This window comes from Aspergillus neoniger, assembly GCF_003184625.1.
Source record: "Aspergillus neoniger CBS 115656 unplaced genomic scaffold BO87scaffold_1, whole genome shotgun sequence".
NCBI classification, from domain to species: Eukaryota; Fungi; Ascomycota; class Eurotiomycetes; order Eurotiales; family Aspergillaceae; genus Aspergillus; species Aspergillus neoniger.
In genome coordinates this window covers 120,889-147,661 of record NW_020291129.1, presented here as the reverse complement: position 1 = coordinate 147,661, position 26,773 = coordinate 120,889, and the positions used below count along the sequence as shown (strand labels likewise).

General features: G+C 50.4%; 10 protein-coding genes and 1 non-coding gene across 11 annotated transcripts; 3 read left to right on the top strand and 8 right to left on the bottom strand.

Moving 5' to 3' along the window:
- Positions 1–551: 551 nt before the first annotated feature.
- Positions 552–1,340, top strand: BO87DRAFT_347495 (uncharacterized protein; the record flags this gene model as incomplete). Its single annotated transcript, XM_025620937.1, has 1 exon — positions 552–1,340. The coding sequence occupies exon 1, from the start codon at positions 636–638 to the stop codon at positions 1,338–1,340; it is 705 nt and encodes a 234-aa protein (XP_025484989.1). The 5' UTR covers positions 552–635.
- A 219-nt stretch (positions 1,341–1,559) lies between these two features.
- On the bottom strand, positions 1,560–3,422 carry BO87DRAFT_454366 (dimethylaniline monooxygenase; the record flags this gene model as incomplete). The annotated part of the gene is made up of 4 exons (XM_025628555.1): positions 1,560–2,343; positions 2,390–3,186; positions 3,242–3,315; positions 3,380–3,422. The coding sequence occupies 4 exons, from the start codon at positions 3,420–3,422 to the stop codon at positions 1,560–1,562; spliced, it is 1,698 nt and encodes a 565-aa protein (XP_025484988.1).
- A 276-nt stretch (positions 3,423–3,698) lies between these two features.
- Positions 3,699–5,083, top strand: BO87DRAFT_454365 (putative CUE domain protein; the record flags this gene model as incomplete). Its single annotated transcript, XM_025628554.1, has 1 exon — positions 3,699–5,083. Exon 1 carries the CDS (start codon positions 3,734–3,736, stop codon positions 5,081–5,083), a length of 1,350 nt encoding a protein of 449 aa, XP_025484987.1. The 5' UTR covers positions 3,699–3,733.
- Positions 5,084–5,543: 460 nt separating this feature from the next.
- On the bottom strand, positions 5,544–6,093 carry BO87DRAFT_371702 (uncharacterized protein). Its single transcript, XM_025622093.1, has one exon. It carries the CDS (start codon positions 6,043–6,045, stop codon positions 5,785–5,787), a length of 261 nt encoding a protein of 86 aa, XP_025484986.1. The 5' UTR covers positions 6,046–6,093; the 3' UTR covers positions 5,544–5,784.
- Positions 6,094–6,331: 238 nt separating this feature from the next.
- Positions 6,332–7,505, bottom strand: BO87DRAFT_296005 (putative ubiquitin-conjugating enzyme; the record flags this gene model as incomplete). Its single annotated transcript, XM_025618970.1, has 4 exons — positions 6,332–6,415; positions 6,467–7,236; positions 7,292–7,386; positions 7,444–7,505. The coding sequence occupies 4 exons, from the start codon at positions 7,503–7,505 to the stop codon at positions 6,332–6,334; spliced, it is 1,011 nt and encodes a 336-aa protein (XP_025484985.1).
- A 260-nt stretch (positions 7,506–7,765) lies between these two features.
- Positions 7,766–9,219, bottom strand: BO87DRAFT_454363 (uncharacterized protein; the record flags this gene model as incomplete). Its single annotated transcript, XM_025628553.1, has 2 exons — positions 8,523–9,219; positions 7,766–8,400 (listed from the first exon to the last, which is right to left on the bottom strand). Exons 1-2 carry the CDS (start codon positions 8,992–8,994, stop codon positions 7,766–7,768), a joined length of 1,107 nt encoding a protein of 368 aa, XP_025484984.1. The 5' UTR covers positions 8,995–9,219.
- A 411-nt stretch (positions 9,220–9,630) lies between these two features.
- BO87DRAFT_851 (putative homeobox and C2H2 transcription factor) lies at positions 9,631–12,372 on the bottom strand. The gene has a single exon (XM_025629620.1). The coding sequence runs from the start codon at positions 12,272–12,274 to the stop codon at positions 9,692–9,694; it is 2,583 nt and encodes an 860-aa protein (XP_025484983.1). The 5' UTR covers positions 12,275–12,372; the 3' UTR covers positions 9,631–9,691.
- Positions 12,373–13,834: 1,462 nt separating this feature from the next.
- BO87DRAFT_t1 lies at positions 13,835–13,906 on the bottom strand. Its single transcript has one exon. It is a non-coding gene; the product is annotated as a tRNA-Glu (tRNA).
- Positions 13,907–14,657: 751 nt separating this feature from the next.
- BO87DRAFT_347479 (bifunctional urea carboxylase/allophanate hydrolase) lies at positions 14,658–19,151 on the top strand (the record flags this gene model as incomplete). Its single annotated transcript, XM_025620936.1, has 9 exons — positions 14,658–15,024; positions 15,078–15,197; positions 15,262–15,535; positions 15,588–16,308; positions 16,362–17,662; positions 17,717–17,870; positions 17,925–18,354; positions 18,429–18,832; positions 18,910–19,151. Exons 1-9 carry the CDS (start codon positions 14,954–14,956, stop codon positions 19,149–19,151), a joined length of 3,717 nt encoding a protein of 1,238 aa, XP_025484982.1. The 5' UTR covers positions 14,658–14,953.
- Positions 19,152–19,304: 153 nt separating this feature from the next.
- On the bottom strand, positions 19,305–21,248 carry BO87DRAFT_371699 (putative JmjC domain protein). The gene has a single exon (XM_025622092.1). The coding sequence runs from the start codon at positions 21,159–21,161 to the stop codon at positions 19,476–19,478; it is 1,686 nt and encodes a 561-aa protein (XP_025484981.1). The 5' UTR covers positions 21,162–21,248; the 3' UTR covers positions 19,305–19,475.
- Positions 21,249–21,437: 189 nt separating this feature from the next.
- On the bottom strand, positions 21,438–23,448 carry BO87DRAFT_371698 (GTP-binding protein Obg). Its single transcript, XM_025622091.1, has one exon. It carries the CDS (start codon positions 23,315–23,317, stop codon positions 21,599–21,601), a length of 1,719 nt encoding a protein of 572 aa, XP_025484980.1. The 5' UTR covers positions 23,318–23,448; the 3' UTR covers positions 21,438–21,598.
- Between the last annotated feature and the right edge of the window lie 3,325 nt (positions 23,449–26,773).

The following is a 26,773-nucleotide window of genomic DNA, read 5'->3' as shown; positions in this document are numbered from 1 at the left end:
CTTTTTACATCGTAACATAGCCACAACAATGCGACTGCCCCCGTGATCAGCAGCTTCAGTTGGTCAGTAGCCTTTGTCGGCACTGAATACAGTGTTAACGCTGCTTACTTTACTTAGGTAATGTAGAAATTCTGAACCTCGGCACTCTGAAATAGTTCCCGACTCTCAGTGAAGTGGTGAAAGTAGCCATGGCTGTCATTCAGTTACTTCGTTGCCCAAGTGACCAAAAGCGGCATCACCCGTTATTAGACATGCAAGAATTTACTTATATTTTGGAAATAGACAGTTATGTGATTTTTACTACTGCAATTAGTACCTAAATCCCGATAACCACATACTCCGATAAGTCCACTATCAATAAGGGAGATATTTAACTCTTCAGCAAAGTAGAAGATCTATACTTTCCCAAAACGGATGTCAACAAAACATTGGCAGCTCCCATGTCGAGCATGTCATACTGACGCCACTCCCACATTCCTCTCCATCCACTCATCACCCCAACTAGTAACTATCAATCAGATTACTACTAGTACTTACTTACTTACTATCCAATCAATCAATCACTCGAATTAATCCACCATGAACCCACCTACAACAAATCAACCACCACCTCCGACATACCACCCCCTCCCAGAATGAAACCCAAAAAAGAAGACAAAGATCCCACCACCCCAGCCTTCACCTTCCTCCAGACAGAACTCTACCACACAGCCTCACAACCAGGCCTCCGCTCCCTCCCGCCCAGTCCCTCCCGCGACTTCCTCACCCTAACCTGGGGCCCAATAATCTACCTAACGACCTACACACCTTCCTCCTCCCACAATCTCCTCTCCCGCTTCCTGCAATCCCTCAACACCGAAATCCACCACGCCATTCGGCGCCTCCTGCCGGGGAATCCTTCCCAAATTCGACTTTTAGAATCCAGCTACGCGGCGAAGGTCTTCAGCGGGGAGAAGCTGTATGGGGATAAGAGCGTCGAGGAGATAAGACGGGTGTTTCATGATTGGAAGAGGGTGGATTTGGCGTTGCCGGCGGTGGAGTTACCTGTGAGGTTGAGGGTGTGTTTGGTTGTTGATAAGGGGGTTTTGGAGAGGTTTGGGAGGTTGGTGGATGGGAGGGGAGGGGAGTGTTGTCCGATTATTATGGTGGAGGAGAACTTTCCTGATATTAGACGGAGGGATTCGAATCCGGCTGATGAGGGTTTTCCGGGCTGGACGTGGGTGGCTTTAAGGGCGGTGGTGGAGGTGTACGACGGGTTGAGGGGGGCCGGGGGGTTGAGGAAGTATCATCGTGATGGGGAGGTGTATTTGGGGGACGGGAGATGGGGGGAGTTGGGGTAGGGTGGGTTGTATGGGATGTGTATGATACTATGTGTATACTACTGGGTCAGGAGTATGGTTGGGCTGGTTAGATTGGCGTCAGTGGTGTGCTTTGGCTCAAGGGATGGGTTAGAATATTTATCGTACGATCGTCTTCGAAATGATTCTCGCAGCTTACACATACCAAATTAGCAAGGAAATTATCTGGCTTGTTTTACCCACTAAATCATTCAGAGTATGTTAAGAGAGCGTCTTGTGTTGCTGTTTCCACTCCTGATTGATCCCCCGGTAATCATGCACTGTGTACTCCTCAAAAACCTCTCGCAGCCAGCTTCTTTTCCTCCACTTGTTAATCCCCAGGTCCATCAATAGCATATCCAGATACGGGATCGCGTCAAAGATCGTCTCTGGATACCAACTCGCGAAACCACATGGATGTCGATGCTTTCCATATCGACTGGTCAGTGCTGTTTGATAATACACCTTCGATCGGTCAATTGGGACCTGATTGTTGAGATAGGCATATGTCCAGAGAGCCTGCACCTCGACCAGAAGGGCGTTGCTCGGTCCATTAAGCATCTTCAAGAATGCAATGGACTGATCGCCTTTGGCTGTCAACTCTGGAGACGCAATTCCGCGGTAGAGCCGGAAAGGACTGAGCCCGGGCTTGTACGGAATCTTCGCAGCTGGTTGGTCACGCAGACCTGGAAACCGATCGAATATCTCTTCATCCGCGGCGCGATCGAAACGATCCCAGGCTTTTCGGTCTCTAGAGGAATTCCTGGTGGGAATCCCCAGGCTGCCTTCCAGTCCCTCGGGCTCGTACTTGATGCTTGGTACCAGCTTCCATCCAGTTATTCTAATTGCAGCATCGGTTTGTAGTTCTGTGCCATCGGTAAAGTTGACTTGGCCTTCTGATAAATGCGATATGTCCTTTCTCTTCACGCTCACCTGCCCTGACCGAACATAATCATAGATATCCGTGGGATAATTGAGAACCCCCAGACGACCCGTCCAGAACACACTATGACCCGCTGTTAGTCATGAAGTCTAGCTTTCGGTGATCTTACCTTCCATCTGGTTCCAGATCTTTCAACACCGCTTCTTTCCGGTAGCCATTGACCTCAATGGCATCCCCGTTTAGTTTATTCCAGAATGATCGCACCAGCCACCTACCCAGCGCTGTCCCATGGAGCAGTCCTCGCACCCATCCAAATCCATCACAATTTCCCCAGATGCAAGGACTGAACCAGGTGATGATTCTGGTGGTTGTTAGGCCTTCCAGCTTCAACCGCCAGGGTCCAAACCAAAGCCATGGCAATGCCATCCAGACAGCACCTCCTCCAGACTTACGAATGATCCATTCCACACGTTTACCATGAGAGGCCATAAGATACACGGCATCATATCCATACTTTGAGGCCCCAATTACCGTCACCGATTTTACCGCTGGGTCATTTGCCAACAGAGCGCCTGTTGTTCCGAGCTGAGAGTGATTCATGATGGGTCTCTCAAAGCTTTGCTGTCCCAGGATCGAGAATTCATTCGGAGTCGAGAACAGTCCAGGGCTCATGATGAGTTTATTGCACCTGTAGAGTACCGAGTCGGTGTGAAGCGCCCAGAACCCATCAGCTTTTTCTACCGTATGCACACGAGTGTGGAATCGAGTCCGTCGTCGAAGATCGAAATGATCGATGAAGTCACTAAAATACTGCTTGAGCGCGTACCCAGGGATGGGAGCTTCCGGTTGCACATCATATTTGGTTGGATCAAGCGAGAAACTCGAAAACTCATAAGTTCCGTAGAGATTGTTGGTATGAAGCCCTTCATAGCTGTTTTCTGCCCATACGCCGCCTACAGCCGAACGCTGTCAATGCAGATCAGTGGACAGCTGGATGGGCATTTGGTGCGGGATAGAATACCGCTTCAAGCATTACTAGATCTGTTTCTGGCGCCAGCTCAAGATACGTCTTTGCTGCTGCTAGACCAGCGAGACCTGATAACCACGAGTAAGTGGGCAGTCTAAGAGTCAGGCAATGGCAGGCGAAAAGCGCCCATACCTGCGCCCACAACAATCACTTCGTGTTGCTCCTGAGGCTGCATCGTCAACAATTGCTGAGTTTTTCTATCTGATCAGCGTAGCATAGTAAAAGAACAGTTGTCGCGATATTCCAGAAGTCCTCTTCATAATGGCTATGACTTAGCTCAGGCAGATGACGAGCAGCAAAAGTACAATCAAATCCAATGTCCTGATCTATGACGTAGTGCGCTGATTGGCCACTTTGAGAGCAATCACGTGTCGATAAGGAAATCAATTCCAGTTGCAGCAAACCTTCAAATAAACCTTCAACATCCCTCCCCAGCTTCTCCTCCATTTCCCTCATGGCTTCCAGGTTGACCTGGAGATCCTCTCCATGGATCGCTTCGTCTCCCGGAAGAGGCCCCGGAGCCCTCCACCACCACCAACAACCGACGAAGAGTCCACCGACATGAAATTGGCCCTCCTGATGTCACTCTTCCCAACCATGACCCTGGACACGCTGATGGAAATCCTGGTTTCGAGCAATGGCTGCGTGGAAACAGCCTCATTCACTATCAAGGCTCAAACTCAAACCCAAATCCAGTCTGGCTCGGCGCCTCCGTTCAAGAAACGCGCAACAGCCGTCCCAGGAACCCCAGCCATCCAAACGTGCTTATACTCAACTTCCCCAACCACCACCCCCAAGCCTCTCACAAAGAAAGGCCAAACACTCCACCTCTACTCTCCCGCCTCCATAGCAGCACACACCCCCTGCACCCTGATCCACAACTTCCTCCCCCCATCCCTCGCAAACGCCCTCCTTTCCGAACTCCTCTCCGAATCCCCACATTTCACCAGACCCCACTTCCAACTCTTCGACCGAACAGTCCAAAGCCCCCATTCAGCCAGCATCTACGTCTCCACACCAGAAGACCACCATTCCCACACCTCAGAATACACCTACGGCGGCACCTACCGCTCCAACGTCCGCCAAATCACCCCGCACATGCGCACCGTCGCCGCCAAAGTCCAACGCACCGTGAACGAGCAGATCAAAGCCCGGGGCCCCAAACTTCCCTTCCAGTCACCACTAGAATGGACTCCCAACGCCGCATTCGTAAATTGCTACGCCGGCCCCACAGAAAGCGTAGGCTGGCACTCCGATGAACTGACATATCTCGGCCCGAGACCCGTCATCGGGAGCTTGAGTCTAGGCGTGGAGAGGGAGTTTCGCGTGAGGAAGATCCTCCCTGTTGACACCGACAATGAGGATGAGAATAATGGTGATGATGGAGGCCAGATTTCCATTCACCTACCGCATAACTCCCTCCTCATCATGCATGCAGAAATGCAAGAGGAATGGAAGCATTCCATTGTCCCTGCTAGGACGGTCATTCCGCATCCTGTTTCTGGTACGGCTAGGATCAATATCACTTATCGCTGGTATCGCGAGTCGCTGCATCCGCGGTATACACCCCGTTGTCGGTGTGGGGAACATACGGTGTTGAGGTGTGTGCAAAGGAAGAGGGAGAATCGGGGGAGGTATATGTGGATGTGTTATGCTGGGTTTGCTCCGGGGAAGAAGGGATGTGGATTCTTTCAATGGGCGGAGTTTGATGATGATGGGGAGCCGGTGTGGGGTCTGAGGGGAAAGGAGGATAGTGGTGAGGATGCGCCGAGGTTGAGGAATTTTGTAGAGGGTAGGGTTGGGCATGGGGATGAGGTTGGGGGTAATAGTGTATAGATTGATATGAACTTGTGATACCCATTTTATGTCGTTATAGCGTCTGATACGGACTCATATGCATAGTTCAAACGGAAGTCATATAATCCCGCCTCGATCCAAGAGACCGGATTCCGAGTGCATTGAAGTAATAGCATAAAGAGCAGATTGATTCCCCGCTTGTAAAACAGCAAACTGTTAACATGAAACTAAACGCCATAACTCCTGTACTGCGCTTCACGGAAGCATACTCCCTAAGCAACCACGTAGCCTGCCTGTGACTTATCACATGTAGAGTGGCAGCCACATATAAAAGGTCAATCCTCTAGTGTAGTCCCTGGCATATAAGATCCTTCGCTGACATAGGCCAAGTCGCGCCATCGTGAGCCCAAACCAACCACGCCCTGTGGCTGTCCCAGAAAATGATAAGTCGAACCTTTCCAACGATCTGCATCAGTATCATCTCAACTAAACGTCTCTGTCGAGCAGCGCCCCACGTAAGCAGGCCGTCCAAGACTCAGTAGTCGTCTCACGTCCATAATATCCCCGACTCGGTGCTCCGAAAGTCTACTCTGATAACCCTCGAAGTCTATTCCACGAGATCCAAAACCAGATCGGCGATCTTCATGCCACTCCAACACCACGGCAGCCTCGATATCCAGAACCACCACCCCAACCAACCGCCTTCAACCTTAAAACTTGATCTGCAGACAAAACCCAATTCAATTCTCTTCCCGTCTGCGCAGCGGTTCCTGATAAGCAGGAGGATTCCGACCCCGTTCGAGATCCGGCTGGGAGTTTCGTTTCCCTTTCTGACGATCCTGCGGCTTGACCCAGAACACCCAGGTGACTGATTTTCGGGTGCTCCAGAATTCCGAGCAGAGGAGGGCGATGGCGAGGATGCTGCAGATGACGATGATGGGGACGAGGACTAAGAGGATGACGGTGATGGATGATTTGTATTGCGAATACCAGCTAGACATATTGGGTTATGGGTGTATTGTAGAAGGTATGATTTTGGTAAGTGGATGAGTAGGAGGTGGTAAGTAGTTAAGATGCTTTTGGGAGGGGGTTAGAGGTAGAGTACTATAGAGGGGGATGAATGTATGGATGGGTGTTCTGGCACTGCCACAGATGTGACGTACTAGGCAGGCACGATGGATGGATGGATGGGTCATGATGACAGCCTCAAATAATGACTTCTTGATTATGTATGAGATCAGGTCAGGTCAACTGAGCCACGATCGGGTCTATTAAGGGTATATTGAATTACTCGCGCACTGCCTCTGTGCGTGGAATCATCATCTCTTTGACTGATGCAAGGGTGGATTCGTCGAGGCGGCTGAACCGGATCTGTGGACTTGTTAGCAACTGATTAATATCACACTGGGTATCAGGAATTACCATCTCCTCGACTCCTCCCCGCGTCGCATTCCCATACAACATCGCATCCGAACTACTAGCCTCTATCTCGTTCTGCACCCGTCTGGCCCAGATCCCATCCCAATGCCAGTCTCCCGGGGACCTCGCCTGCGGGCTCCCCTTTTTCGATGCAGAAGCAGTGCTTCCCTTCCGATGAGCCTTCCACGCATGCCACGCACTCGGGTTTCCGGCTGCTTCCAGCGGTAAAGAATCGAGGACCGTCTCATTATCGAACGTAGACCGAATGTAATCCAGCAGCTCTGATACAGGGACAGTCTTTCTAGGCTCGACCGGTTTCTCTACCGACGACGGGGCGACGGCCTCGCCTTCGTCCTCATTCTCATTGTCATCCTCTTCTTTCGACTGAGGCTCTGTCTGTTCGGTGGCGGTGCCGTTATCCCCGGACATGCTTTCCCTGCATAGGGTGTTGGATACCCCTTCGCTGGTAGCAGTCGAATTACGCACACTAGTGGTCTCTCTAGGCGGAGTGGCCGATTGTAGTCCAGCTCGCTTTGCGCGGCCGAACCAGTGCGGGAACCCGTGCCGCAAACTGAATCCGCCAGGGGGTAGCCGCTCTTCGTCTGTTGCGCTGACTGGATCCTCGCTTGAGGCACCGGTGCTGAATGTGTATGTGGTGAGGGGGACGATTAAGGGATGGAAGACGTCAGTGGCGAAGTTCACTAGAGGAGGCATATCGGGATAGGACGTGGGGAACCGGATCTGGAAGCGGAGGACGGCGGACGCATAGGGGCCTATACAGACAAGATTGTCAGATCGCGGGCATCATAAGTAATTGAGTATACAAACCGGAGCGAACAAAGATGACTCCTAACCAAAGCGTTGGATCGCCCGGGCTGAGGCTCATGTAAGTTCCCGGAGGAGCGGCATGTTGCAAGCTTGCGCTGCAGAGACAGTCAACACCACGGTTTGGTCAGTCGAGTGGTATTAAGCATGCTCACAATTCTAGGAGAAGCTGCTGTTTCCGAAGCGCAGGGACGTTGGGCAAGCGGGTTGTCGACATGATGTTTGGAATTGGTGGTCGGAAATGCTCAGGGGTGCGGCGAGCGAAGATGAAGAGTCGGAGGTGCTTATGTCCGCTATCTCCGGCGGTTATCTGGGTTTCTATGGTAGCATCTCCACTTCACATGGGTAAAGTATACAATAGCGCTGGAAACAAAAGTCATGGTAGAAGTAAATGCCCCCTTACTGTGTAATAGTCATGTCACATTATAACAGTCTATATCTACGCTTAGAATACACATCCAACTTAGTCAATCTAGCTCATGACCGCGAAGCCTGCACAAAAGCCTTCCCCAGCTCAACATGCGACTGGGTGACTCCCATGATAATCATGCCCTCCGCAAATCCCTCGTAGATACCACCTGCAATGCTTGTCACCCACCAGGCTGCAAGCTCCATCATATTTGCGCTCACTCTCCCTTCGTTGTAATTCAGGACTGCAGCCCCCACAACCATACCTCTTTTACCAAAATTTTCAGCCGCATCCAGAACCTTTGTTACGGCGCGTTCCGTTAACCGATGAGATCGCTCATATCGGTACAGATGGTACACGAGGATTTTCACATATGGCATGAGGAATTGCAACATTATGAAGAAGTAGACGATAGTCGACGACAGTAGTCGATGAAGGTAAGATCGCTCAGGTGGAGAATTCTTTCTCGTAAGCATACTGTGAAGCCCTGCCGCGGATGGATCAGTCACGGCAGGCGCAGCCAAAGATTCCTTGACACCAGCAGGAAGATTTTCCTGGATTATCATGGTTTCTTGTTTGCTCATATCGTCGGGGAGGCCATCGAGAAGATAACTCAAAGCATCAACGTACAACATCCGAGCCAAGCGACTGTCGCACTGCCGCTGCTGCGCTTCATGACAGGCATTTTGCAGGAGATTGAGTGCTGAAATACTGTCAGCCAGACTCGTACTAGATACTTCAGTCGTCTGTTCTAACACTAAAAGAACAGAAATAAAGACATCTAATACTAAAAGAACAGAAATAAAGACAGGCGGTAAGACGAACCAGGCGCAATCCGATTCCATCGCAGTCCGGATTCTGCCTCATATTTCGGAGCCACTGGACTGAAGACACTGCTAGATCTACTGCTTCTGAGACTAGAGATATCGCTGAGCTCTTGTGATTTCTCAGTGCCAGGCGAGAAGCATGGATCTACTCCATTGCTAGCACTGCTTGCAGTACTGGGGCGCTGAAAGGCGGGCCCAGACGAATTATCAGGCAGCGATGCCACATCCAGCTCTCCTGGCTCAGAAGTCTGTCGCATTGCGGCAATCGCATCGCCTCCGACCTCACCAGCTGTTTTAGCTTTGGCGCTGGCGCTAGCGCTGGCATCTGACTTCACGGATCGATGCATTGATGGGTATAGTCTAGAGATCCGCCGTCGAAGCGAGGCCGGGATAACGGGAGAAAAGGCCATGAGTACTTGGCGGTAGACCATCGTATCGCTCAGTGCTGTTAAGTCGTCGAATTCATCCATCTTGCGAGGGTAGGGGCCTATACAATGAATATAAACAACAATGAGGGGTGAACCATGAGACAGTGCTGGCAGCGTATGTCTGACGCAGAGAACGGCAACAGCGTCCACGAACGACCAGATAGACTTTCTGGCGTTTCAGAAAGTTACTGAATGTCCAGCCATCGGTCGAAGCACATGGTAGGGTCAAACACAAGCAGGAAGCTGCTTAGGTGCATGGCGTGAGAGAAAACTTCCGGCGCAAACTTCAGCCAGCGGCTTTCACATGTCAAACGGTGCGCCGTTTGTTGGCCCCTCCGATAAGGCACCCAATTCTAGGCCCGTGACTCGGCGGTTCCATGATTCAGTGGCGTGGGTGAGCCAGCCAATCGGATTATTCGTGTTGTTTTACGCCCTGTGACAGCACTAGTACTAATTGTATACTACGCCCTTCGTATGATGTTGTACGCAAGGAGCATTCACCGTTTTCAGTCCAAAGAAGGGTATATTAATTGTGGCTATCTCCTGTACATGCTCGCTTTCACGTCCCACGAATTGAACGTTTGCAGTCGAAGAAATGCGAGAAAATCCCCGAAATAATTCCATCTCTCCACAAAAGCAAATCGAAGTATAAGAAACTTTTTGACCTCATGACCCTCTCAGTCATGGACTATCTACACTTGCCGCATATCTACAACACCGATTCCGTCATCAATCACCATTATATCTGCTCACGGCCCTCATGCATACCTGAATATCCCAGATCCGTCGTGGGCGCAAGCTCCTCGTTGGGACCAGTATCGGACACAAACACATCGGAGCTCCGCATACCGGGGATGGTTATGGGAGCGGAGACAGGTGTAGAGAAAGGCAGTGCTTTTCCAGTTGGCTCTACCTGATGTTGTCCAACGTTCCTAGCTCCAACTTCACTCTCACGCCTACTACTCTCTTCAAAGCATAGCCCCTGCAGATCGTCCAACGGTAACTCATCATACCGCTCATTCAGTTGTTGTAAGAACTCGGGATCGAACCCCATTTGCACGAATTGGTCAACAGATCCGCTCAAAGGCGTGTTGAGGGACGCAATGCCAGCAGACAGGGTACTCCCCACGTCAGCCGACAGCCTGGAATAGGGCCGAGACGGGAGAAAGCCAGAACTTTCGGCATAGCTGCCAGTCGAGCTCCCAGGAGCACTCGCAGCAAAGGAAGACCGACCGTGCCCCATAAAGGCGGGGCTCTGGAGTCCAGAGTTGGGGGTCACAGGACTAAATGTGCCCTGTCTGGGGTAGAGAGGACTGGATAACATGCTGGTTTCGGCTGGGGCCTGTCTTAGGCCGTCAGCAGCAGCAAATGGCGGTCGCATACCCAAATCGGATAGTTGAATGTGCTCTGACCCAGGGAGAACTTCGAGTCCTGTGTCTCGCTTCAGCAGGCTGAGCCAAGTTGAGTTATCGGCGCACGTTTGGTTCCATGGGTCGTCGCTTCCATATATGATTCGCCGGCCTTCGTCCTGTATCATTCGATCTGTTGGGATGGTACCGGCGGCCCTCTGGTTGTGGATATATGCGGTGAGTTCACGCTGCAGGCGCCTATAACAATTCGCATCTTCTGGTTGAAGCAGATTGGTTGATTGTGCAGCATTGGGTGGCCTGGAAGGATTCAGAGTCTTCTGCTCGCCGCCAATGAGATACGGTGGCATTGCATTTTCGACCAGACCCTGAATAAAGGGTTCAAACCCCCAATCGCCCTGCCACTGCGCCATGGTACTGCCATTCTTGAAATGGGAAGCCAAGTGGTCAACTCGGTCTTTCCAAGTTGTTAGACTCAGCCCGCAGAATCCACACCGAGATTTGAATTCTGTGAGAGTGCTCCTCCAGGCGTTCATGGATGAGTTAAACTTGACGTTGTGCATCAGTCTCAAGTGCTGGTTGAGGTGATCCTTCCGGTAAAAGGATCGCTCTGCGGGTGTCTTCTCTTGACAGATACTGTAATTGTGTGATTCTAGATGATCGTCGTTGGGATCAACAGCCATGCAAAATACACAACGGTTGGCGTCATCTATGAAGGCCACTCCCCCCAAAGGCGAACAGGTCCACTTTTCGAGAGCCAAGTGTAGTGACTTCTCATGACGTTGCCAGTCATACTTGGTTTGGAAGCAGTCGGTGCAGAAAGTACATTGGTATATGCGGGCATTGCGTGCCTTTTGTTGATTGAAGGTGTTGACGGGAAGTGAGGGCTTGCGCCGGCGACGGCGTTCCTTCCGCTCCATAGAGCCGAAGGAACCGAGAGAGGATCGGTGGGAGAAGGCAGAGGCAAAAGAGAGATCTGATATAGAAGAACGAGTGGCCGATTGACTTGTTTCCTGACTACTGACCGAGGGGGCATGGAACAAATTGGAGTTGGCATGGCTTGAGTCATTGCTAGACCCAGTCTTCCGGGAAAGGGAACGCACGTGACCTGGTCTGGATGCGCGCTGTCGGTCATGTTTCAGGTCGGTCGTCACCAGGGCTCGCAGAATATCAGAGGTGGCAGCGGGTTCGTTTTCAGGGGGCGAGTGCTTCCAACGCTCGATGGGTGTCATGTAAGTGACGTCCACGCCTTTTTGTCCGGGAATGTTGATTGCGCCCGTCGCGGACGAGTTGCGCGGCCCAGGAGGAACTTTACCACGTCTCCGAGCATTAGCAAGCCAGTTGGAGATTTGCATCCTCTTCAGACCTGTGCGTTGCTGTAACTCGTCCTTTTCCTGCTCTGTTGGATAGGGGTGCTCCCAATGTTCCTGGAGCCATGCTTTGAGGATGCGGACCGCTTCCCGCGCCAGTCTTGACTTGCTCTTCCTCGCTCGGCCATCATCTTCAGCAATGAAGGACAACGATTTGAGCGCCTTCTTTCCGGTCAAACCACCGGTATGGATGTAGGTATTTTCGGAGATTGGATGTAAGGTATCCAAGAACTTGCCGGGTGCTCGAGCGTGGGTGAAGCTGCATTCGCGATAAAGCGAAATGCAGCAAGTACAACCATTCGGACGCATCACTCCACTCTTTGCGACAAAGCAATCGAGATTCATGTGCCTGCAAAAGTCGCATGGCTCCTCGGCACGACTCATGGGATAGACGCCGTTGTCTAGTTCACCGGCATCTTGCTCCGGTAGGTCGTTGTCGTTGGGAAACTCTAGGCTCTGTTCCTGGAAGATGGCGTTGTAGTTTTCAGCGGCCTCGTTCTCGTCGAACTCGAGATTGTCCGAGGCAACATCATCTTCACGCACGTTGGAACCATATGAGGCTTCATCGAAGTCGAAGTACTCCATTCTTGTCTGGAGTACTTGATGGGGCTTGAATCTATGATAAAGGGGGGTTCCAATTTATGGTTACAGTATGACACACGAAAGTAGTCTCGTCCTAGGTCGAAACACTGGGAACAGAGGAGTTATGGCGAAGAGATGGAGGACCAAGACTTAGGATAAGCAAGAGGGCAGCGGAGGGAGCCAGGATCCAAGGTAGACTATGTTTTTCGTCTGGGGTACCAAAAGCATACCGGAACGGAGAACCCTGCCGGCACTGATGCTAGCAGGTTCCATTCATCCAGTAGGAATATCCATCGTGGACCTAGCCTTTAGGGGGGTAAGAGCTCGACTGCAAGCACTAGCAGTTTTCCAAGGGTGAGACTGATGCATGTCCATCGCGTTCGGTCCAGTCGGCTTGGCCGATGATTGACCCAGTCCTTGAACAACGGCAGGTGAGGAAGGCAGCGTAGTCGTAAGAACTGAAGGAGACGAGGGAGAAAACTGGATCACTGCGCGCCTGCACGCCCTTCCATTGACAACGCTTGCCCTTTTTCGGTTTACGCCCAGTCAGTGCAGGGGGCCCATTGGGCGTGCCGCTTAACCCAATCGGGCAAAAAAGTATGAATCATCGCGGCGCCGACGATATCGGACCACTGCCCCACTTCCCTCACCATGGATCATCCGTTGCTGGAAGGACGCAAAGGACTGAATAACGGTGAGCAAATGCTAAAGGAGTGTCTGATCCGTTGCTATAATCTTTATATAAGTCAAACAAGTGCTAACAGTAGTGTGGATCAAATACATGATTGATGGTGAAGACAGAGAGTCAGTCAACCTCCGTCACCGGCACCTCAATTGTGATGACCGTCGATAATCGCAAGAAGGCGACGATGTGCGAAGTCGAATAACAACAGTTACTCGATTTAAATCAAACCGATAAGCCATTACATATATCAATTACCCTGTTGTCTCAGGAAGTGCGGCCAGGTCGCGATCCCCGGCTAGCGTACAAGCTACATCCCGAAGGTTTAGCTGCCGGCTATAAAGTCTACCATCTGCACATCTGGTGGGGATGATGGCTTCATAGTGGGGACAAGATACATAGATAAGTAGTTCTTTGATTTTGATAAGCTGTAGGGCTAAGTGGAATGGGCCGACCTATGTCTTTCCAGTAATGGATAGACACAATGCTATCAACCGGTGATGAAGACTATATACAATGCTTAGGACTCAACTGTGAGAGGTGTCATCACAGTTACATGAAATTCCGCGGAAAAACAGCATGCATGCATGCAAGAAGCATGTGCAATGCAACCAGGTGGCCGCTTACTACCGATGCACACAGTGACACACACCTCAATGTGCAATTAACCAGCGGGATGGAGGGGGAACCATATCATCTCGGAACGGTGATTCAAGACTGTTGATTCGACATGGTCAATCTTTTCAGGGCAGTATAAAGCTAATGAAGTAAAAAGTGTAGATTTAGTCCTAAGAAAAGAGAAGAGGGGGAGAATAACATATCTGTATGGGTAGCAGTAGGAGACAGAAAGGATAAGCAAAAAGCAAAAAAGAAAATTTGAGCTCCGATAGGGGGAATCGAACCCCCGGCTGCCGTGTGAGAGACGGCGATGTTAGCCACTACACCATATCGGATCTTGTTGAAGAACCATGTCCCTTTTTGGCTAAATAAGGCTAGCGTTCAGCGAATGCTACTAGTCGAATATCTCAATCATCTCTCCGAGATAGCAGTAGCTTGTCCCCGACATAGTTCTTTCCCAATGGTTCCCATGTTTAGTTTCAATATTTTCAGCTATTCTCAGCTATTTTCAGATCCGTACCGCTATACAATGGAAATCTAGTGGCACTAACACTTATCGTTCCCCCCCCGGGAATGAAAATCGATGTTACTGCTATACGCCCAGTGTGAGCGGTATATATTCCCACGATCTATGATCATTGCAAACCGGGAGACGCCTGTTTAGTAGTATCTTATTATCGACAGTCGCCCACAACAACATCCATGACGAGACCATGCGATCCCGATACCCAAACATTCCCAAGCGTTCCTCACTGCTAATACAAAAGGTCTGGACTCCAAGCCCAGCCACCTCATGGCATTCAACGGCGGGGTAACGGCGCCACCCAGCAACTTACATCGGATGGTTCATTCAATAGCGAACCAGCAGCGGCCATACCGAACAATCATATTCGAGAACCAAGATAACCTTAGCTTGTGGAAGATTATAGCAATGGGTCCCGAAGTTGGCGTGTTCCCAAAATTCGGGAAGCCGCTGAATTCCTCCGTTACCCCGGATCATATATTTGAAAGAGCCAGGATGACAATACATACCGTGATGTGAAACCAAGAATACAAACGAAGGCAAGTTATCTGAACGATAATAGCAATGGCAACTATGCGGAAGTTTTAGCTTCTCTTAAGAACAGCTCTTGAGGTTTTCTTGTGATGAGACCATCCATATCTGGCTTATCAGTGAACCCAAGACTGACCCCGCACATCTCCACTTCTCCAACGATTGTCGATCCATCCTACATCATACCGCTTATCATCCGGTTCTCCAAACCGAGTACCAGTGCTTGGATGAGTACAAAAGCCGATAAAAGCTTGGGCTACTCCTTAGAGATTAGGAGGGTCCCGCCCAAAGGAACACTGTGCCTCCGACCTTTTACCAATTACTCACGATGGAGTCCCTGAAGACATTGCTAGTCGCCAACCGCGGCGAAATCGCCGTCAGGATTTTGAAAACAGCCAAGTACGAGCAACTATAATTGGATTTCGAGAATAAAAGGGTCTAATATCCTACAGGAAGCTGAACCTCCGGACGGTGGTGGTCTATACTGAACCGGATGCTGCTTCTACCCATGTACACCTGGCAGACGAGGCCGTACTCTTGCAAGGAGTACCATCTAAGGCCTATATTGACGGGTGAGCAGTATTTCACTTGATCCAAGCCCAACAAAAGTTAATGGTTACATATTGACGTCTACAGAGAACAAATAATTGATATCGCCAAGAAATACAAAGCAGATGCAATCATACCAGGATACGGATTCCTATCCGAGAACGCGGACTTTGCACGAGCTGCTTCTAGCTCAGGCATAGCCTTCGTTGGTCCTTCGCCGGAGAGTATCGAAGCCTTCGGACTCAAGCATACTGCACGAGATCTTGCTACAAAAGCCGGTGTTCCTATTGTGCCAGGCTCGAAGGGACTGGTAAAGAGCGAGGATGATGCTGTCACAATAGCAGAAGAACTTGGGTTTCCGGTACACTTACTCAGCTTTCATCTGCTAGGTAACGGAGCTGACATCGACATAGGTCATGCTGAAGGCCACAGCGGGGGGTGGTGGAATGGGCTTACTTACATGCAACACAGAGAAAGAAGTCCGTGACTCTTTCGCCACCGCTAAATCTAGGGGCGGGGCCTTGTTCAAGAATGACGGCGTCTTCATCGAACGCTACTATCCGTCAAGTCATCATATTGAAGTACAAGTGTTCGGAAACGGGGATGGTAAGGCCATATACTTCGGTGAACGTGAGTGCTCAATCCAGAGGAGACATCAAAAGGTTATAGAAGAATGCCCAAGTCCGTTTGTTACCAAAAACCCTGGGCTACGAGAGAGACTGGGTGACGCAGCCGTCCGCCTTGCGGAGTCAATCAAGTATGGATCGGCTGGAACGATCGAATACCTTGTAGATGATGAAACTGGGGCATTCTTCTTCCTGGAGATGAATACACGCCTGCAGGTCGAGCATGGCATAACAGAGCTATGCTACGACATCGACCTGGTGGACTTGATGTTAAAACAGGCCAATGCTCAACTCTCAGGAAGAAAAGGCCTTGACGCAGCGTACCTGGCCAGCCTTACAGTAAGCGCACCTTCAGGTGCCGCCATCGAAGCTAGAGTTTACGCCGAAAACCCGGCCAAAGATTTTGCTCCCTGCCCTGGTACACTGCAGACGGTAGAATGGAAGGAACTGCCGGGGTCTAGAATCGATACATGGGTTTATAGGGGTGTTAAGGTGTCGGCAAACTACGGTAGGCTGCCAGAGCTATACTTTTACAGGAAAGTACTAACGCAAGATTCTCAGACCCGCTACTTGCGAAGGTTATGTATCACTCTCAAAGCAGACAGCAAACTATTGAAGGATTGAAGACAATATTGACAGAGTCACGTATCTGTGGCCCTCCAACAAACTTGGAGTTCCTGGCTGATATTCTGGCGGATGACACTTTCGTCGCTGGAAGAACATTGACTCGCTTTCTAAACGACTTCAAATATCAATTGTCTGCTATTGATGTTATTTCTGGCGGTGCCTATACACTCATTGAAGATTGGCCTGGCCGTCCAACTTTGGGAAGGGGTTTTTGCCATTCGGGGCCGATGGATCCCATGGCCTTCCGCATTGCGAATGCGCTTGTTGGAAACCCAATGGGTCTGGAAGCCTTGGAAATAACCTTGAGTGGACCGGAACTACGATTTCTGGGGCCAGCACTGATCTCATTATGTGGTGCTCCAATCGAAGCTAAGCTTGAGGACGCACCCCTCCCGATGTGGTCGAGAGTGAAGGTCTCAGCTGGCCAGCGTCTGAAAATCGGGAAAACAACGGGTAATGGCTGCAGAGCCTACCTTGGTGTCTTCGGAGGGTTCTTGAATGTCGCAGAGTGGTTCGGATCCAAATCAACCACTCCAGGTGTTGGCGTTGGGGGCTATCAAGGCAGACAGCTTGCCTCTGGTGACCTTCTTGCGATTACTACCCAAGTACCAGAAGTGAGCGGTGACCTCCGCTTACCGCAGCATCTTATTCCTCAGTACCCTGATCACTGGGAGTTTATGGCCATGCCCGGACCGTATGATCAGGGGTATCTCGTTCCCGACAGCATTGATATGCTTTACAGCGCGAATTTTAAAGTGTCGCACAACGCCGCTAGAGGAGGCATCCGTCTGCTAGGCCCGAAGCCTACTTGGGCTCGCACAGATGGTGGTGAAGGCGGCGCGCATCCTTCTAATTTGATCGAGTACGGCTATGCGATAGGATCTCTCAATTGGACGGGTGATGACCCGGTCATATTCCCCGTGGATGCGCCTGACCTGGGGGGGTTCGTCAGCAGTCATACAATCTGCAAAGCCGACCTATGGAAGCTGGGGCAAGTGAAAGCAGGTGATACTCTGAGATACCGTGCTACGTCTTTGGAGGATGCTCTGTCCGCTCGCAAAGAGCTAGAACGGTTTATTGATGAGGTTGCTCGAGGTTGCCAAACGGGTGATCTCAGTAACATATCGCCCGCTAAAGGGGACCTAACTCCAGAGCTGACAGCAGAGAAACGTGGACAGGGTGTCATACACCAGATCCAGGAAAGTGGGAGCCAACCTCTTGTTTCATATCGTCAGGTAAGCCAGCAATTCATTCAGTCGCTCACATTCATTTAGCTGACATGTAGTCAGGCCGGCGACGACTATCTGCTTGTTGACTACGGCACTGGGTCCTTTGATCTGAACCATCGCTGTAGAGCTACTGCTCTGAAGAAAGCTTTGACTGAAGGAACTGGCGATATTACCTTTGCGAACGGGCTAATCTCAATTATGGGAAGCGGAAACAGTAAGCCTTTCCGCAACACCCACCCATCCGAGACGCAGTACTGACTCTACGTAGCTTTGATGATCTACTATGACGGACTAAAAATCCCACAAAAGAAGCTCCTAACCTATCTCTGTGACATCGAGACAAAACTCGGTGACCTCAGCCAAGCAAAGTTCCCCAGTCGGCTATTTAAGCTCCCTCTCTCCTTCGAGAGCCAGAGACAGAAAGACGCAATCATCCGATACATGGATACCCAGCGTCCCTACGCTTCCTATCTGCCCGACAACATCGACTTCGTAGCGAAGAACAATGCATTCAGCAGAGAAGAGTTCGAACGGATCTACCTAACCGCCTCCTTCATGGTTATAGCAGTTGGTTTCTTCACTGGTCTCCCGCTCTCCCTCCCAGTCGACCCCCGCTATCGGATGAATTGCCCAAAGATGAACCCCAGCAGAGTCTACACACCAGCCGGCTCAGTCTCCTGGGGCGGAAGTTGCATGGCGTAAGCATCAAACCAGCCACACACACACACACACACACACACACACGATCAACACACATACTAACAGAAAGCAGACTATACAATGTAGACTCACCCGGCGGATACCAAATGACTGGCATGACCATCCCGGGCGTCGACATTCTCGGCTCCAAGAAAGGCTACGAAGCCAACAGACCATGGCTGTTCGAAGACTTCGACCAGATCACCTTCTACCGCGTCTCCGAAGAAGAGTACGAGAAGCAGCTCGCTCTCTTCAACAGCGGCAGATATGAATACCAGTGGGAAGAGGTTATCTTCGACATGGCGGAGCACAATAAGCTCCTCCGTGACACCGCGGACGAAGTCGCAGCTATTCGGAACAAGCAGCGACAGGCACAAGCTGAGATGGACAAGCTCGAGACAAAACTGCTTGAGCGGTGGGCAAAGGAGAAAGCAGAACGGGGTATCCCGATGGATACGATTGAGAGTCTATTGAAGGGTATGTCTATCCCATTTTACACAGACATCAATCTGAAACAGAACGGAAGATACTGATCGCCACTCTCTTTGGTCTAGACCCTGACATCACCCCCATTGAAGCGCCATTGAACGCCAATGTCTGGAAAGTAGAAGTCAAGGAAGGTGATAAGCTCGATAATGATCAGCTGGTGGTTATTCTGGAGGCTATGAAGCTGGAAATTGCCGTGCGCACGGAGTCCCTCGCTGCTGGGTCTACCGTGGAGAAGATCTTGGTTCAACCGGGTGACTCGATAGAAGCAGGGAAGCCTTTGGTGTTGGCGAGGAGGGCACAGAATTGATCCTTACAGTCGAGTAGACACTGCTGTCAGGTCTAGAGTATATATGGCATTGGAACCTTTCTGGCCACAATGAAAATGACGCCAAAGCAACGCAAGCTTCTGTGAAGAGTAGATAATCGACACTTACGGTACAGTATGGTAGATACTTATATTACTACCCCCAAATAGCCAATCACCCAAAAGGGCAATCGCATTCGAAAACGGTCTACACTTAAAAATACCTCCCTGACCGCTTCATCCTCGACCTCAAGCACCCTAGTATACAACCAAAATCTATCATACAACTCGTATCAGCGATAAAGATAGTAGCAATGCTAAATCCACCTAACACCCATCCCACCAAAAACTAACCCCAATCCCACCCTTCAAACTCCTGACATAATGCCACCACCCAATAGGAATATACAACATATCGCCCGGCTTAAGCACAGTCTCGACATACTCCGCATCCAGGAACCCAGGCCACAGCTCCTCCCAATAGTCCGCCTCAGCAGGGGACATCTCAATAGCAGCGAGATCAACCTGTGATGTATTGGACATATCCACAAGTTCAGGTTCTTCTTGCTCGTGGTAGTGCTGATTATGAGTGTACTGATGAGGATCCTGCCCATCCTCGGGCCGTCGTCTAACGACGGGTTCTTTTCCCTTCGGATGAATCTGCGAGAGTGGTGTGTGAGGGGAATATAGTCGGAAGTATTTTTCGCCTACTACTTGCACGTAGATGTTGTGGTATGTGTCGAAGTGGAGCGGGGATATCGTCCATGAGGGACCCATCCAGATGTTGAGGTGCGGGCCATCGTCGTCGGGTTCGTGCGAGGATGATGAGTCGGAGTCTGAGTCGGATTTGGGTTCTCGTTCTTGCTCTTGAACTTGGATGACTTCTTCTATTAGTTTCCGTCTCCGTTCTTCCTCCTCTCGCTGCTGTCGGATGTAGGCTGGGGTGCCGGGTTCCGCTTTGGGTGCGTCAATGTGAATGTAATCCGGGTGCATGAAATCCTTAAACAAGGTCGGCATGTGAGAAAACAGATCATGCTGCGCCAAGTACCCCGTCGGACCTGCATCATCACTGTGTCTATCCCGGTCGAGATACTTCTCCACGAAGTCCTTGAAGGGCATTAACCGCTGTCCCCAGTCCTCATCCGTATACGACCTCCCAATCTCCACAGGGACAAGTCTCCGTCCGCCAAAAGTGCGATGCATCCAGAACTCCCTGGACGCCCACGACCCCGTCGATATAGCCGGCCAATCTGTCACCGCATCAGTAATGACAAGCGGTGTTTTCTTCTGGCGCACATGATCACGGAAATTCGGCGACGAGGACGACGTACCCCACATCGGTAGATTCGATACTCGGGGTATAGGGAAACAGATCTCAGGCGTCGGCGCAGCATCGTCAGAGAAGAGCGGAGTGGCAAGTTCGTCGGGGTCCAATTCATCGGGGAATTCGAATTTAGTTAAATTGTTCCGCTTGGTCGTCGGACACGCACCCTGCAGCGCATTAATCACCGCTAGGACTAATGCTTCCCTCAGTGGTGCTCCAGTCATGATTAATGCCTTGTCGAGCATGTGTATCGTAGGCGTGAGCCATTCTGCATCCGGGTCCACCTCAATCAGCTCCTTATTAGAGCAGGCATCGTCGATAATCCTCAGTATATTTTGCCTGCGCGTGAGAGCCGTAGAACCGGGATGTGAAGGAGAAGGAGGGAGAATCGAGTGTCCGTTGCGTTCGCGGCGCGGAAACCCGCAGTTTTCGGCGATCGTCAGACACGCTTTCAAGATGCATGCGTCGGTGTAGTAGCGGCGCCAGCAGATGTCGACATCTTTGAAGGGAAATACGCGGAGCTTTGAGTCGGCTAGCTTGATTGCGCCGTCGGGATCGCCGAGAAGGTGGTCGTGAAGTGTATCGAGGTTGTTGTCTGGGAAGCAGCGGAGGATGGGGTCGTCGGGGCGGATATTGAGGATCTCGAGGAGAGTTTTGGGAAGCTGGAGGTGGATTGGGGAGTATCGCATTCTTTGCGGGTTATCTTTTTATCTCATTGTATGTGCTTGGAGTATGGGGTATCTCTGCATGAAGAATCTGGACTTGACTCAAGAGAGTGATGGATGGTTTAATATTGATGTTGTTCTGGTCGCGTCTTTTTCCGAAGATCAATTAGGTATCCCGATCAAGACTAGCGTGTAAACCCCGCTATCTCCGAATGACAATTTGAATGTATTCAGATTGTCATCAACTACATGCTAGAAATGCTGAAAAGACATTAAAACTGACCAGAAGGAGGAATTGTGGAGCGAGATTGCTTTGCTACGAGACTATTTGTCTCTTCATACAAACATGTTCCCTCTTAATATTACAACCGCCAAACCATCAACTCCGACCCTATGTTACAAACTCTTTTTATGTACACCTTTTAGGCACATTTAGTACTATCAATTCTGGTTGCCGTTGCTCAATCGAGCAAATCCACAACAAGCTTTGGAATGCCGGCAACTCCCTCGCCCCTAATGGCACTGACAGGAACCGCGCAGACCTTGTCTCTCCGTCCATAGGGATGTCCGCCCGGATGTTCCTCTTCGCCGTTCTTAACGGCGGCAAGATAGTCACGCAGTGTCTTGAAGCGTTCTTGAGTCTCCGGGAGATCGGCCTTGGTGGCTACCACAAACCATGGCTTGGTGTGAATTGGAGAAAGATTTAGAGCGGGAAGTTCGTCTTTAGCTTTTGACGCAACCTTGTTAAGCTCTTGAATTGCACTTTCGGACTGAAGTTCAGGCAGACCATGAGTAGGCGGATTCCAGGTTAAATCATCTCCCTCAACTTTCATCGACTCTTCAACGTCACGGACGCGCTCGTATTCGCCCAGTTCGTGCCAGAGACCCTTCAGTCCTTGCACAGGGTCACCTGCGCTGAGATCAACCACAAACGCCAGGATGCCTGCGCGCTCAATATGCCGGAGAAAGCCTAGACCAAGGCCCTTATCCAGATGAGCATCCTCGATCAGACCTGGAATGTCGGCAATAGTGAAGTTCGTCCGCCGGGCCTTTCCTTTGGATTCCACCAACGGTCGCCCTTTATGATTGTCGATGACCACCGTACCAATATTGGGAGAAAGCGTCGTGAACTCCCAGTTTCCGACCCGGGTGCGACTGTTGGTCAACGACCGAAGTAATGTACTCTTTCCTGCATTGGGCTTCCCCACGAGTCCAACATCCGCAAGCAGCTTCAGCTCAAATTCAAGCTCCAGGCGCATGCCGCCTTCACCTCTAGATGCGAACGTAGGCCGGTTCATATTGCGAGTCACAAAGTGTGGGTTACCCAAGCCACCGGCACCTCCAGCAGCCAACAAGATCGGCTTGTCCATATGCTGCGAGAGATCGAGGTAGATCGGCGCCTGCGGTTCCAGTGCAGCGATATGTTGTCTCCGGGGCGGATTATTCGGAAACACCGTAGTCAGGTAATCAGACGGGTTGGCACCAGGGTAAAGAACCCAGCGATCATGTCGTATAGACGGTAACCCAAGCTCATCTATTTCATCACTCTCTTCTGCGCCCTCCTCTGCCGCAGCAGCAGCGGCTGCTGCAGCTTCCTTGCGCTCACGTTTCCGGCGCACGATTTCCTCCGTGACCGGGTCGTAACGATCGACTTCGCGAACGACAGTGCCGACGGGAACTTGGAGCAGGACATCGTTGCCTCGTTTGCCTCCTTTGCTTTTCCCCTGCCCGTTCTTCCCCCGACCGGCCTTTATAATCCCCCTACGAGCCAGCTTATGTAGACTCGTCATGCCTTCAACAGCCTGAATATAGATACTCCCGCCACTACCTCCATCGCCACCATTGGGCGGACCTTCTTCGACATATTTCTCACGAAGAAACGAGACGCACCCATGCCCACCGGCACCAGCATATATCGTCGAGCGACATTTATCCTGAAAGATAAAGCGCGAATAATCTTCGGGGGACGGATTCAGATGTGACGGTTCGGAGATATGATCGGGCAGTGGCGTTTGCTGGTGATACTCTGATCGCTTGGTCTCGGCTTCGGTGCTATTATACCGCTGAGACCAAACTTTCAAGGCGTAAGCCGGTGTCCTAGCCAGAGGACGTAGTCGGACGGAGTGTTGGGGGAGAATGCGAGGAATTGAGCGGAGGAGCCATGTTCTGTGAGCTGCCATGTTGTAAAATGTGGAGCTTAGCTATAGCTCATTCTGGGATGACGGGGAGAGGCAATTATGCGAATTGAAGGGGTATTAATCAGCTGCGATGCATTTTCCTGCCTTGTTTCAGGAACTCAATAGCTTCTTGGGATTGGGATTGATGATGAAATCGATTGTCGATGTCATGGCTCATGCCGCATTTCCAGCAAATCCGTCTGACACGTGACCTTATCGGCACATGATGATAACAGTGTTTACTGCAAACAAACATTGACATTCAATATGGATCTGTTTGCTATCTGCCATTGTCAGAATATACGAGGTCCATCTATTGTCTTCATCATGCATCCGAAGTCTACACCATTATTATTATCCAGATCTAACAGTCAACCCAATTCCAGGCAGATAATCACAAACTAACAACAGCAGAGCCAAAACCAACCCCATAACCACAAGACATACATACAAAACCACCAAGTGAACTGAAATTCCAGGACCATAACATAACAGAACAAACCAAACTTACTTTTATCCCACAAACCACCACAAAAAGTCTATACTCAACATGCAACAATCACCAAACTGTCCATTCATCCAATTACCAACTCATCTGCAACCCTAAAGCCCGTACATCTTCCTCAAGACTGTCATATCAAACAAAAACCTCCTAACTCCATGCACCAGAAGCTACAGTCAGCAGAGGAAAATATGCAGCAGTATGTGTGTCAAGCTTACTTACACTTACGAGTGTTAGTCAACGAAGAATTGAAAGTTGGCTGTCTATCTGTCTGTCTGAAAGAGCGGCCAGGCCCAACGATCAATCTTCACTTTGTCTTGCACTACATCGGGCAGAACTTTTCCTTTTTGACGCACTCAAGCTGAGCTGAGCTGAGCTGGGCCGGGCTGGGTCGGGTCAGGTTGTGTCGGCTTACATTACAGATGCAGTGTGTGCGAGGGAAGGAAGGAGGGAGATGTGCACTGCACTGCACTGTGCTGCACTGCGCTGCCCTGTCTCTGCTGTGTTGCGGTGATACCTTGCGCGCATATATCGGCGACGACTCGGGGAGTCTCTACGGAGTACCTTGGTTGGTGGGTTTTTATTCTCGAGGGGGGTGTCTGATCTCTGATGTCAGGTTGTGGATTGGGGGTATTCGTATCTATATGGGCATTGGTGGTTATACCGGACTATAAACTCTGTTCTGATGAATTTACTTTATAATTGACATTCGAAGCAAGACACACTAGGCCTAGGCTATTATCTCCAAATAAGGAAACAGAATGAAATCTTTGGCAAACTGAGACACGGGTTTATTTTCCCTTCTACAGACAGCCTACCATAACACCGACCAACGTTCACCAGCATAAGGGCGTACAGAAACAAACAAACAGACAGGCAAACCAGACGGGCAGGCAGGCAAGCAGGCATCAAGTCGGGCCACAACAACAGCAACTCAATTAACCTGGATAATGATAGACAATATATCAACAAGCGCACCATGCGACATGCATAATACTCCCGTCCCATACAGCAAGTATATCCCGAGGAATGATCGCACAATGATGCAATCCTATGCATAGTATACAGTAGACCGCTCAAATCTCACCGGGCAAATACCCAACTGGGCTGCATTGTAAGTCAGTCAGTCAGTCAGTCGGGCAAGTCAGGTGTTGTGTTACAGTATATAGCGGTAGCAGCTGAAGTACTTAGGTGGCAGCAGTGGTGGTTTCAACTGCAGGGCTAATGCCGCGCGGACTCGCCACACCCGGGAATTGGTTGAGTCGCATGGCACCATAGCTGTTGAGCCACATATCCTTGTGGTACTTCGTCTCTTCTTCACCTTGTTGCTGTTGGTATAGAAAGTGGTATGTTGGGAGTAATCTGCAGATGCAGTAGGGGTCATTGCTGCTGGATGGATGGATTAGTCGGTGCTTGGTTACTGTAGTTACTACTGTGTGCTATGCATCTATTGTGTAGACCCAGTTAGTTATTCATCGTTCATTTGGGTGTGTACCTGTATCTGCGATCTGGACCGATCCACAGTGGCGAAAATGAAAGATAAAAATACTTCATATGAAAAAGAGAGTTGCTGAATTAGAAATAAGACTGCGTGATTGTGGATCGTGATTGAAGCAAGTCAGTAACTAAGTGGTCAGTGGGCTCTTCTTCGGACGTGTCAACTTTCTATTTTACCTTTCGGGGACCTGATCTGGACTGTCGGATTTAGTCAAATGTAGAATGGGTGTGAATGCGCTAAACTTATCGCAGTTAATAGATACTTGACCTGGCCTTTTCGTCGAGAGGGAGTGTGTGTGGGAGAGTGGAGATGGGACTTATGCATGGCTTTACATATTGTGGATATTCAGTTGTTGTGGACGCACTGGACAGGCTTAGATATTGGGGTGGTGTGTCCATCCATCTGTCCCTCGGACTAAATCAGTACATGCTGCTAGTTAACTAGTATCTACTTTGGTAGTAGATCAGCAGGGGGTGGATGTTGACGCACTCCTCATCCAACGAACCTGACGTCCATTTATCGCCGACCACACGACAAGATCTCCATCATGAAACCCGATCAACAAAGCAAACAGACAAACAAGGGCTCCATTCGAAATCTGGGTTATCATGACATCTCAGGGGGGAAGAAAATAATGCTCCAATAGTGAGAGCCGGAGATGTCCTCCCGTCCCGTGTGGATGTATCAAAGAACCTAAAGTTGTGTAGAGTTCCGTTATTTCCTTTGGCGTGCGCGCGGATAGCCACTGGATGCTGTAGGTTGGGGGGGGGGAAGAGAGCTGAAATGTGAGAGTCTACTTAGTCTAGCTGGTCTTAGTGTCCCGGATGATGCGGGTGCCCGGCTAGTTAGAATGCCTTTGCTTTTTGGACTTTTCCTGTTCAATGCTTCTGGGGAACGGAGGGAGGGGCGACTGGGAAATGGGTACTTTTGTCCGTTAGTGGCTGACATCCCTGCCCGAAGGATCGACTCGTCGTTCTATCCAGTCGAAGCTTACGCTAGCTTATCGGCCGCCTCATCTCATCTTGGATGATGCAGATGCAATGCATCCGGCGTGTAAAATGTATACTTCCAGCACCTCAGTCGATCACATGACGAAGGGGTGTTGTGTCTTCAGGGTCTGGCCATCCAAGTTTTGAATTAATAATTTCGGTCCAGAAAGGTAGCATTCTCCGGATCAGGTCCAGTTTCCGTGGTCCGGAATAGAGTGGGTGAGTCAATGGTTGGAAGCCGACAAAAACGGAATCCGCGGCGATCTATCCTGCACGAGCTGCCCTGGAATATATGTCTTTGCCCTAGGACACATTCCGGACCCGGTAGATAAGTAGTAATACATTCTCTCAGTTCCTGCTAATCACCGCATAAGCAGGGCTGAATAGATGCCCAGCTTAGTATCATGGTGAAGGCAGCCAGCCCGCAACTTGAAGGTGCATGCGGACAATTCCACAGTTAGTCCAATGCG

Coding starts and splice junctions, on each gene's coding strand:
- BO87DRAFT_851 (XM_025629620.1), bottom strand. CDS start 12,274: ATGGAGTACTTCGACTTCGATGAAGCCTCATATGGTTCCAACGTGCGT.
- BO87DRAFT_371698 (XM_025622091.1), bottom strand. CDS start 23,317: ATGGCAGCTCACAGAACATGGCTCCTCCGCTCAATTCCTCGCATTCTC.
- BO87DRAFT_371699 (XM_025622092.1), bottom strand. CDS start 21,161: ATGCGATACTCCCCAATCCACCTCCAGCTTCCCAAAACTCTCCTCGAG.
- BO87DRAFT_371702 (XM_025622093.1), bottom strand. CDS start 6,045: ATGTCTAGCTGGTATTCGCAATACAAATCATCCATCACCGTCATCCTC.